The following is a 12,035-nucleotide window of genomic DNA, read 5'->3' as shown; positions in this document are numbered from 1 at the left end:
TCCCCCACCACCCCGCCCAATTAAATGCCCTTCCCACCTTTAAACTCACTACTGGGAGAGCATAAAATCCAGCCCAATGGGTTATTTTTAAGTATAGGCTTATTTGGCGATGACAATACCTTGGTGCGTTTGATGTGAACAGCGGCATAAACAACTGCTTCCCCGCGAATTCTCTTCCCCGGCAGCGCCAACTAACGGCTTGCCCCGCGCCATCAACCGCCCTGCCTTCGAAATTCCGTCCCATCTGATAGGATGGCGCTGGGACGGTGAACCTGTGATTGACAGCATCTTTCACCACTCACAGAGCAGAGTTCTAAATAGGGGTGGATCAACCCGCAACGGGACCAATCAATTGTTTCGTCTAAGGCGGAAATTCCGTTCATTTGCCTCTGACAGCTGGAGATGTTGATAAAAGGCAAACCTGCCATTGTAAGTTAAGAGAAAACGATATTAGTTGGACAATTTATTTACTAATTTCATTTAGTTAGTGTATTTTGGATTGAAGCAGTTGCAAGTTTTACTTGCACATGTTTGGTGGGTAGGCGGGGCAGTCTACAGCGGCGGTGGTATTTGAATTGCTTGTGCTGTGAGGTTGTTCGGGAAAAACCTTGGTTTTCTGGCCTGAAAATGCCTGTCGGATACAATCGGGAGAAAACAATGAGGATGAAAATAACCAAGGCTTCGAAGGTAAGAAGTGCTGAGAATCGATGCATGCATTTATTAGAGTTAACTGTCAAATTTTGAAAGTAGTAATATTATATTTTAGTTTGCACATTATGCACGCAATTGCATTTAATTTAAATTCCATTAGTTACTGTGAATGGCTGCTGATATCCAAATAATCCGTTTGAAAATTAGCAGAGCTGGCTTGTCGTTAGGTTCTGTTTTGTTTCCGTTGTTTGTTTTTTAAAAAATTACTTCATATGTTTCCCTCATGTGAGACTTGTAGACACAGACGCACCAGTTGAGCGTAACATTTGGACTTGGGAGGCTCTATTGTCGAAGGTGTCATTTTATGGAAGAGACGTTATACGAAAACACTGTGCATGTCCAGGTATACCTTAACGATCCCAGGTGGCCGTAACATACTTCATAACACTTTTCCGCTCCTCATGCTTGGGAATGGGACTGCACAATTGAGTGGAGATGGAAAGCAGTTTGAGAACTTAAGATAGTCAGAAATTCAAGGCCCTTATCGTAGAAGAAAAATACACAATCGTGAAATATGTTGAGGAGCACCTTGGAGAAGTGAAAACAAGTTGAGACACATTTAACACCTTTCCCACCTAATGCCAAATCAGTTTGCTGAGCTGGTACAAGCAGACCAGAGCAACTAATCCTGGGTCATTCGGTCTCATCTTGACTGGAAAAATGAACGATTTGACAACGAACGGGAACCAACACTGTTTCTGCATTGTAGATAACTATTTCAAAAACAACCATGCAATTGAGTCAATTTCAAAACCTGGGAGTTATGCCATGTTTCCACAGAAATTGTTGATAACTGGATGTGTGAGAGAATTCCTTAAGTATTTCTCCAAAAGCACATCTTGTAAGCTGGTAACTGAGTGGGAGTAAGAATTGGAATTTGGTGAGAGTGGGAAATAGCCTGCGGGTAGGTAGTACAAAAAACTGCTTTTTATTGAACTGCAATTTAAATTTTCATATTGTCATGGAATGAGGTGATACTTAGTAGCTTTGGTGGACATCTGATCTTTTCTAGTAGTCTGAAGAGACCACGTCTGCTGACTAGGTCAAAGGCTTTGGTGAGATCAATGAAAGCAACGTAGAGGGGCATCTGTTCGTGGCATTTCTCCTGTGGCTGACGAAGGGAGAACAGCATGTCAATGGTCGATCTCTCTGCTCGAAAGCCATACTGTGCCTCAGGGTAGACATGCTTGGCCAGCTTCTGGAGCCTGTTTAAAGCAACTCAAGCGAAGACTTTCCCCACTATGCTGAGCAGGGAGATTCCACAGTAGTTGTTGCAGTCACCGCGGTCACCTTTGTTTTTATAGAGGGTGATGATATTGGCATTGAGCATAGCCTGTGCTGCTCCTTCATCCCAGTACAGGCAAAGTATTTCATGTAGTGCTGAGAGTATAGCAGGCTTAGCACTCTTAATAATTTCAGGGGTAATGCTGTCCTTCCCAGGGGCTTTTCCGCTGGCTAGAGAATCAGTGGCATTACTGAGTTCCGATTTTGTTGGCTGTATGTCCAGCTCATCCATGACTGGCAGAGGCAGGGCTGCATTGAGGGCGGTCTCAGTGACAACATTCTCCCTGGAGTACAGTTCTAGGTAGTGCTCAACCCAGCGGTCCATTTGCTTGCGTTGGTCAGTGATTGTGTCCCCTGATTTAAATTTGAGGGAGGCGATCTTCTTGATGGTTGGCCCAAAAGCGCTCTCAATGCCATCATGCATTCCTCTGATGTTTCCGGTGTCTGAGGCCAGCTGACTATGACTGCATAGGTCATTTGCGCAGCGCCTGGCTGTTCTTTGTGCAGCGCTTCTGGCTACTTTAAGTGCTACGGATGTTAACTCGCTGGGGGCTTTCTTGTAGTTCAGCAGTGCAATGCGCTTAGCGGTTATGACGGGTTCCAGCTCTTCATTATGACATTGAAACCAGTCTGCATTCCGCTTCACGCGTTTGTCATAGTTGACTCATAGACTTCATTCCATGACAATATGAAAGGCACAATTCAGCATAGCGGTGCCTCATCAGACCCCTTTCCTATCCTGAATGGTGTGAAACAGGGCTGTGTTTGGGATTTTCTTCTCCCTGCTGCGCTCTCATGCATTCAAGTCTTCAGAAGAGGGAATTTTCCTCCACGCAAGATCAGGTGGCAGGTTGTTCAACCTTGCCCGTCTAAGAGCGAAGACCAAAGTATGGAAAGTCCTCATCAGGGAACTTCTCTTTGCTGATGATGCTGCATTAACATCCCACACTGAAGAGTGTCTGCAGAATCTCATCGACGGGTGTGCGGCTGCCTGCAACGTATTTGGCTTAACCATCAGCCTCAAGAAAACTAACATCACGGGACAGGACGTCAGAAACGCTCCATGCATCAATATCGGCGACCACGCTCTGGAAGTGGTTCAAGAGTTCACCTATCTAGGCTCAACTATCACTAGTATCCTGTCCCTCCAATGCAGAAATCAACAAGTGCATGGGAAAGGCTTCCACTGCTATGTCCAGACTGGCCAAGAGTGTGGGGAAAATGGCGCACTGACACGGAACACAAGTCCACGTGTATCAAGCCTGTGTCCTCAGTACCTTGCTCTACGGCAGCGAGGCCTGGACAACGTACATCAGCCAAGAGCGACATCTCAATTCATTCCATCTTGGCTGCCTCGGAAGAATCCTTGGCATCGGGTGACAGGACCGTATCTCCAACACCGAAGTCCTTGAGGCGGCCAACATCCCCAGCTTATACACCCTACTGAGTCAGCAGCGCTTGAGATGGCTTGGCCATGTGAGCCGCATGGAAGATGGCAGGATCCCCAAAGATACATTGTACAGCGAGCTCGCCACTGGTATCAGACCCATTGGCCGTCCATGTCTCCGCTTTAAAGACGTCTGCAAACGCAACATGAAGTCCTGTGACATTGATCACTAGTCGTGGGAGTCAGTTGGCAGCGATCGCCAGAGCTGGCGGGCAACCATAAAGGCGGGGCTAAAGTGTGGCGAGTCGAAGAGACTTGGCAGTTGGCAGGAAAAAAGACAGCAGCGCAAGGCGAGAGCCAACTGTAACAGCCCCGGCAACCAATTTTATCTGCAGCACCTGTGGAAGAGTCTGTCACTCTAATATTGGCCTTTATAGCCACTCCAGGCACTGCTCCACAAACCACTGACCACCTCCAGGCACTTACCCATTGTCTCCCGAGATAACGAGGCAGAAGAAGAATTTAAATTTTACATTTTAACTACTGCCTCTTTTTGTCTGGGTTGATAGAGTGGTACTGGACAAGAGCCCAATGTTGCCAGGACAAAAACCACCAACAAACTAACAAGTATCTCTCTCCAAAAGGAGGGCTCGCAAATACTGATGGCACAGTAAAACTAAAAATGCATGTTTAAGTGTTAAATACAAAATCTGGGCATTCTATACTTTTGGATAAATAAAAGTGGAAAGCTTCAAGTGAATTGGTGGACACCATGTGATCCTGTTCCAAAGTCATCTAGGCTTCCATAAGATCTTCAGAGCAGGACGTAGTCATAGCAATCCTCTCCATGGATTCTACACATGGTAGTTTTTGCTCGGCCCAATAATAGTCCTACCTAGAGGTCATCCAATCCCCTCACCTGCCCCAGTAAACTGGGTGAGTAAAGATGGCATAAAATGAAGGCCCAGTTGTGTGCCATATGAACTGCCCTATCGGTAAGCTTGATGAAGACAGCATTCCCATATATTTCAGAGGCCATTGCCGCAGCTGATGGGCTGACAACTTTGTCATGGCTTTCATACATTCACCCTCTTAAGATAGCTGTTTGCAACACTTTATACCATGTTTCCAGATTAACCAAAAAGAGATTTGAGTTGGTAGTTGCCCTTGCCCACTCCCTGGGGCCTGGTTTTGAAGGGATGCCATGTTGTAAAGTGCCACAATGGCATACAGTTCTATGTAAGTTAATCATTTATGCAGGGTTTTTGGGCTCTACCAATCCTCACACAAAGATCTCTACTCCAACTATAAATTAAGGTTATAAATTTATAAAACAAACTTGATCAGGCCACAAGGAATTAAAGCAGTAAATTTCAGTCAACAAAGAAACAGGCAGGTCTATGTAGCCTTGCAAGATGGTAAGAGAGGTGTTTCAATGAAACCAGGATGAGTATGAACGGTGGTGGGGAAGTGCTATCTTCACCCAGGTAGGGACATCTGGGCAGCACAATGCTACTCATGCAAAATCTTCATCTAGGCAGTTCATTTGTAGTGTTGATTTCTATTCTAAATTATGTCACATTCGCATAAGCCTAGCCCTGACCTGACTTCTCTCTCTCTTAGGCAGTAATAACTAACAAAAGCAGTCTCTTTGCCAATCCTTTCTCCTCCTCCTCCTTCCTTAAACCTCTTGCACCACAGCAGTTTGGAAAATGAACAGAAACAAAGGCCAGAGAACAGTCCATCTACGTTCCTCTGTCTCCCTTTTTTTGTTTCTCTCGATGTTTCTTGGTTAGATAAAGGGCCAAGACCGAACAACTCTAAATCTATCTTCTGTCTTTTGCTCTTGCAATCCTTTTTGCTTTAGAACTGGAGTCACTAGTCAGTCAGTTGGCGTCCAATACTTTGCCTGTTTCATCTGGGCTGATGGAGTAGATAGAGAAGTCCAATGCCACCAGAACAAAAAGTGCCAACAAATCCTCCCCTCTAGAGGAGAGCACTGCAGATGGTCTAGTCAAACTAAAGGTGCATGCTTTAGTGTTATAAGATGACTTGCTTATCTTTGACAAAACAAGTTGTGTTCTGCAGTGCTTACTGGTTGCAGAAAGCTTCAAGCACACTGCATGGTCACATTCTGAGGTAACCCAGGCTTGCACAAGTTCTCTGAAAAGAACTAGCAGTTGGAGCAACCCTCCCCACAGACTCTGAGTTCTGGAAATTAATACTGGTGGTTGACTGCTGCCCACCAGTTGAAACTGGTTGATGTCTGTACTCTTGCAAGCCATCTCCATTGTGTACTAATTAGAAGTGAGGTGGCAACAATTGGTATAAGGACTATTAAAATGAGACTTTGGTGAGTAGAAATTAAGTACGGGGCGAATTAGGTGCTTGATAGAATAACCAATCTTAGTCAAGTAAAATCAGCTTTAAGGTGGGACAAGCTAGCTAAACCTAAAATGACAACACGGCAAGGGACAGGGATGCGTCATTCCTGCAAGACTGGAGTTTCAAGCATGTGGTGTTGGCTTGGGTGAACGCATCTTTGGGCAGTTTCACTCGTATTGTTTCCATTTCCTTCTCCAGTTAAGATTTGTGACTTTGATAAATGGATCGCATTCAGGAAGAATTTTGAGATGCTGAGTTGGACAATGGAGGGGAATGATGAGTGACTATCTGATAGGCAGAAAAGGTTAGAACGGCTTTGAATAAATAGCTTTCCAACAACAACTTGTATTTATATAGCATGTTTCTGTCCCAAGATGCTTTTAAAGGAGCGTTAACAAACAAAATTGTGCACTGGACTACATGAGATATTCGAACAGATGACCAAATGTTTGTTCAAAGAAGTCTGTTTTAAGGAGCGTATTAAACCTCTGTGCCTTTTAGGAAGGAAATTCCTAATGTTGAGGCCTAGGTAGTTGAAGGTACAGTTGCCAAAAGTGGAGTGTTTTAAAATTGGGGATGTGCCTGTGTGGTAAATGAAAACTCTGAGCAGGGTCACCAAATAAATATCAATGGCATCAACGAACAAGAGATGGCTTGATATGGAGGGGTGTCAGCAACATACCTAGAAATACAAAAGCAAAATAGTGCAGAATTCTGAAATAAAAACACAACATGCTGGAAATACTCATCTGTGGAGTGAGAAATAGAGATAACATTTCAGATCTGAGACATTTCTTTGGAACTGGGGAAAATTAGAAATGTAATGGGCTTTAAGCAAGTGAAGTGCGGGGGGGGGGGTGGGGTGTGGAGAGAGGAGGGAGGAGAAGAACAAAAGGGTCTGTGATAGAGTAGAAGACAGGTGAGATTAAAGGACAGTTGGTGCAAGGCCAAAGGGAGCGGTAATAAGACAAGTGAAGAAACAAAAGTTGTCTCGGAGGCATGAATAGCAGAATAATGAACAGCTGCTGTCCGATGGAAAAAGAGACCAAAACCGAAATCTGCCCAGAAAAAGGAAACCATGGCAGAGACTATGTCTGAAATTGTTGAACTCCATGAATCCAGAAGGCTGTAGAATGCCTAATCGAAAGATGAGGTGCTGTTCCTTGAGCTTCGGTTGAGCTTCGTTGGAACACTGCAGGAGGCTGAGGACAGAGGTCAACTTGAGAGCAAGGTGGGAAATTAAAATGACAGGTGACCATAAGCTTGGGATCATGCTTGCGAACTGAATTAACTTGTTCAGCAAAGCGGTCACCCAGTCTGTTTGGTCTCCCCGATTTATGTAGCAACGAATACAGTATACTAAATTGAAAGAAGTGCACATAATTCACTGTTTTATCTTGAAGCAGTGTTTGTGACCTTAGGTGAAGCATTCCAAACGTGCTGTTCCACTACACCGTGGTCCATTCCTTAGTCACCTGCAAAACCCTCTCCCCTTTCCCATGACACCTTTTCCATGCAAGTGCAGGCAATGCAACACCTGCCTATTTACCTCCTGGCTCTTCACTTTCCAGTGCCCCCTGAATTGAAATCCATTTCTCCCACACCAATCTTTGAGCCATGCTTTCAACTCTGATCTTCACCATATGCCAATTTGCTCACAGTTCTGTTCATAATCCACAGATTATTACCTTTTTTTTTTTTTTGTAGTTCTGCTTTTTAATTGAGTCCAGACTGGCCAAGAGAGTGTGGGGAAAATGGCGCACTGACACGGAACACAAAAGTCTGAGTGTATCAGGCCTGTGTCCTCAGTACCTTGCTCTATGGCAGCGAGGCCTGGACAACATATGTCAGCCAAGAGTGACGTCTCAATTCATTCCATCTTGGCTGCCTCTGGAGAATACTTGGCATCAGGTGACAGGACCGTATCTCCAACACAGAAGTCCTCGAGGCGGCCAACATCCCCAGCTTGTACACACTACTGAGTCAGCGGCGCTTGAGATGGCTTGGCCATGTGAGCCGCATGGAAGATGGCAGGATTCCCAAAGACACATTGTACAGCGAGCTCGCCACTGGTATCAGACCCATCGGCCGTCCATGTCTTCGCTTTAAAGACGTCTGCAAACGTGACATGAAATCCTGTGACATTGATCACAAGTCGTGGGAGTCAGTTGCCAGCGTTCGCCAGAGCTGGCGGGCAGCCATAAAGACAGGGCTAAATTGTGGCGAGTCGAAGAGACTTAGTAGTTGGCAGGAAAAAAGATAGAGGCGCAAGGGGAGAGCCAACTGTGCAACAGCCCCGACAAACAAATTTTTCTGCAGCACCTGTGGAAGAGCCTGTCACTCTAGAATTGGCCTTTATAGCCACACCAGGCGCTGCTTCACAAACCACTGACCACCTCCAGGTGCGTATCCATTGTCTCTCGAGATAAGGAGGCCCAAAAGAATAGTTGCTCATACTTCCTCAGCAGAACTTCTTTCTTAGTCCTACCAAGGACTGTGAGTCATGCCTGTAAGGGAACCCCAGCCGCAGTGCTGGAGGACCTTGGCCTTTATCAAAGAGGTATGAGGTTCTTGCTAACTGTGTGGATGAGGACAAAATCTGCAAGGTAGACAAGCAAACTTCATTCAAGTCAGGAAGTGAAAAGGAATGTGGTAGGGAACTGTACAGCCAAGTGGATAGATATTGTTCTCTTCACCTGCGACTGGGTATTCTGAATGTTGTATTGTCTGCCCAGTGCCAGAGTTAAGGACATCTCGAGGCTGGGGAAGAATTTGGAGTGGGAAAATCCAGTTGTCATTGTCCGCCTAGGAACCAATGATATAGGTAGATCTAAGAATGAGCGAGCTTGAGGAGCTAGGGTCGAAATTAAAATGCAGAACCTCACTGGTAATAAGCTCTGGATTGTACCTGAGCCACATAATTAAATTTGGTTAAATGCCTGTCTGAAAGGAATGGTGTGGGAGGCAGTGGGTTGATTCATGGAAACTGGCACTAGAACAGTGGGGGGACAAAAAGGAGCTGTAGCCTTTGGGATGGGCTGCACTTAAACAGGGTTGGGATCAGTGCCCTGGTGAATCAGATAACTAGGGTATTGTAAAAACAATATGCAACAACAGGTCTGGCTACATTTGGTGAGAGAAACAGTTGACTTTTCAGATTGACCTTTCATCATAACTGGAAATCATTAGAGATGTAACATGTTTTAAGCAAGTACAGAGGCTAGGAAAGTGTGGGGTGGGAAGGACAAAATAGAAGGTCCCTGATGGGTTGGAAGACAGGGAAATTAAATGACAAATGGGAAGATGGTGCAAGTCAAAAGGAGTTGATAGGACAAGTAAAGAAACAAAAGATGGGTCTGGAGGAGGTGTTCAACAAAAAAAAAAATTCATTTATAGTGTCTTTCATGACCACTGGACATTGGCTTTACTGCCAATGAAATACTTCTGAAGCATAATCACTATCTTAATGTAGGAAATGAAGCAACCAATTTGCACATGGCAATCGCGCTCTCTCTCTCGCTCACAATCTGTTTTGTGATGTTGATTTGAGGCTTAAATATTGGCTAGGACACTGAGGATAATTTCCCCTGCTTTTCTTCAAAATAGTGCCATGGGATCTTTTACATTTCCCTCTCCTCTTTCCCTCCCCCTGCAAAGTAGCTAGATGATGCCTTGGTTTAACGCTCCATCTGAAAGACAGCATTTCTGACAGTGCGGTACTGCACTGGAGTGTCAGCATATATTTTTGTACTCGAGTTGTGGAGTGAGCCTTGAACCCAGGATCTCATGACTCTCAGGAAAGAGTGCTGCCAACTGAGCCACGGCTGACACACAACTTCTGTGCCCCATGTGAAGACTGAACTTGTGACCTTCAGATTGAGACTGATGCACTACCTACTGCATTAACGAGGCTGTAAATGGGGGGGTGGGTGGGGTGGGTGCTGCTGTCCAAAAGGGGACAGAGCTTATGATCTAAAGTTGAACTCCGTGTAAAATACCTAATTGAAGGATGAGGTGCTGTTCCTCGAGCTTTTGTTGAGCTTCATTGGAACAATGTCAGAGGCAGAGATCAGAGTGGGGCAGAATGGACAGCAGCTCTTGGTGTTTATTCTTCCTTATGTCATTTCATCTCTACTGCTTTCCATCCCTTTTGTTCTCCTAACCATGCTGCCCACCATCCCTATTTCTCTGACTCTGTACTTGTTTAAAACCTGTTACATCTCTAACCTTTTTTCAGTTCTGATGAAAGATCATGAACCTGAAACATTAACTCAGTTTTGCTCTGTTGCTCTACAGATGCTGCCAGACCTGAGTATTTCCAGCTTTTTTATTTTTATTAGTTCAGATGGGCTTTAAATTGATGAGGGGGAAGGTTGTTGGAAGTATCAGGAAAGGGTAAATTGAAAAATAATGAAATACTGAGGCTGTAGAGCATAATACTTTGGATTAAAAAGATGCAGAGTGGATGAGGAAGGAACAGAGCGCTTAACAAAAGTAATGGCGTATTCATGACTTTTTTTTCTTTGGCTTCCTTATCTCGAGAGACAATGGGTAAGCGCCTGGAGGTAGTCAGTGGTGCGTGGAGCAGCGCCTGGAGTGGCTATAAAGGCCAATTCTAGAGTGACTGGCTCTTCCACAGGTGCTGCAGAAAAATTTGATTGTCGGGGCTGTTACACAGTTGGCTCTTCCCCTGCGCCGCTGTCTTTTTTCCTGCCAACTGCTAAGTCTCTTCGACTCGCCACACTTTAGCCCTGCCTTTATGTCTGTCTGCCAGCTCTGGCGAACGCTGACAACTGACTCCCACGACTTGTGATCAATGTCACAGGACTTCATGTCGCGTTTGCAGACATCTTTAAAGCGGAGACATGGACAGCCGATGGGTCTGATACCAGTGGCGAGCTCGCTGTACAATGTGTCTTTGGGGATCCTGCCATCTTCAATGCGGCTCACATGGCCAAGACATCTCAAGCGCCGCTGACTCAGTAGTGTGTACAAGCTGGGGATGTTGGCCGCCTCGAGGACTTCTGTGTTGGAGATACAGTCCTGTCACCTGATGCCAAGGATTCTCCGGAGGCAGCCAAGATGGAATGAATTGAGACGTCGCTCTTGGCTGGCATACGTTGTCCAGGCCTCGCTACCATAGAGCAAGGTACTGAGGACACATGCCTGATACACTCAGACTTTTGTGTTCCGTGTCAGTGCGCCATTTTCCCACACACTCTTGGCCATTCTGGAGATAGCAGTGGAAGCCTTTCCCATGCGCTTGTTGATTTCTGCATCTAGAGACAGGTTACTGGTGATGGTTGAGCCTAGGTAGGTGAACTCTTGAACCACTTCCAGAGCGTGGTCGCCGATATTGATGGATGGAGCATTTCTGACGTCCTGCCCCATGATCTTTTTTTCTTGAGGCTGATGGTTAGGCCAAATTCATTGCAGGCAGCCGCAAACCTGTCGATGAGACTCTGCAGGCACTCTTCAGTGTGAGATGTTAAAGCAGCATCGTCAGCAAAGAGGACTTTCCTTACTTTGGACTTCGCTCTTAGATGGGCAAGGTTGAACAACCTGCCCCCTGATCTTGTGTGGAGGAAAATTCCTCCTTCCGAGGACTTGAACGCATGTGAAAGCAGTAGGGAGAAGAAAATCCCAAAAAGTGTGGGTGCGAGAACACAGCCCTGTTTCACGCCACTCGGGATAGGAAAGGGCTCTGATGAGGAGCCACCATGTTGAATTGTGCCTTTCATATTGTCATGGAATGAGGTGATGATACTTAGTAGCTTTGGGCATCCAATCTTTTCTTGTCGTCTGAAGAGACCACGTCTGCTGACAAGGTCAAAGGCTTTGGTGAGATCAATGAAAGCAATGTAGAGGGGCATCTGTTGTTCACGGCATTTCTCCTGTATCTGACGAAGGGAGAACAGCATGTCAACGGTCGATCTCTCTGCACGAAAGCCACACTGTGCCTCATGGTAGACGCGCTCGGCCGGCTTCTGGAGCCTGTTCAGAGTGACTCAAGCAAAGACTTTCCCCACTATGCTGAGCAGGGAGATTCCACGGTAGTTGTTGCAGTCACCTCAGTCACCTTTTGTTTTAATAGAGGGTGATGATATTGGCATCGCGCATGTCCTGAGGTACTGCTCCCTTGTCCCAGCACAGGCATAGCAGTTCATGTAGTGCTGAGAGTATAGCAGGCTTGGCACTCTTGATTATTTCAGGGGTAATGCTGTCCTTCCCAGGGGCTTTTCTGCTGGCTAGAGAATCAATGGCAACA

At 45.7% G+C, this 12,035-nt stretch overlaps 1 protein-coding gene across 7 annotated transcripts in view; it reads left to right on the top strand.

The window, feature by feature from the left end:
- The first annotated feature begins 404 nt into the window (after positions 1-404).
- The window catches only part of ccdc14 (coiled-coil domain containing 14), a 54,063-nt gene continuing 42,432 nt past the window's right edge, over positions 405-12,035 (top strand). For 4 of the 7 annotated variants that reach the window (XM_068034544.1, XM_068034546.1, XM_068034543.1 and 1 more), the window contains exon 1: positions 405-687. In XM_068034544.1, coding sequence (XP_067890645.1) covers positions 628-687 — 60 coding nt within the window. In that variant the 5' untranslated portion in view covers positions 405-627. Of the gene's footprint in view, positions 688-981; positions 1,055-12,035 lie in introns of those variants that run through there. The other 3 variants (XM_068034547.1, XM_068034549.1, XM_068034545.1) reach the window with 2 other exon arrangements.

The sequence above is a fragment of the Heterodontus francisci genome, chromosome 7, assembly GCF_036365525.1.
Source record: "Heterodontus francisci isolate sHetFra1 chromosome 7, sHetFra1.hap1, whole genome shotgun sequence".
Classification (NCBI taxonomy): Eukaryota; Metazoa; Chordata; class Chondrichthyes; order Heterodontiformes; family Heterodontidae; genus Heterodontus; species Heterodontus francisci.
The sequence above is the reverse complement of the archived record's forward strand: the minus strand, read 5'-3'. Positions and strand labels throughout refer to the sequence as shown.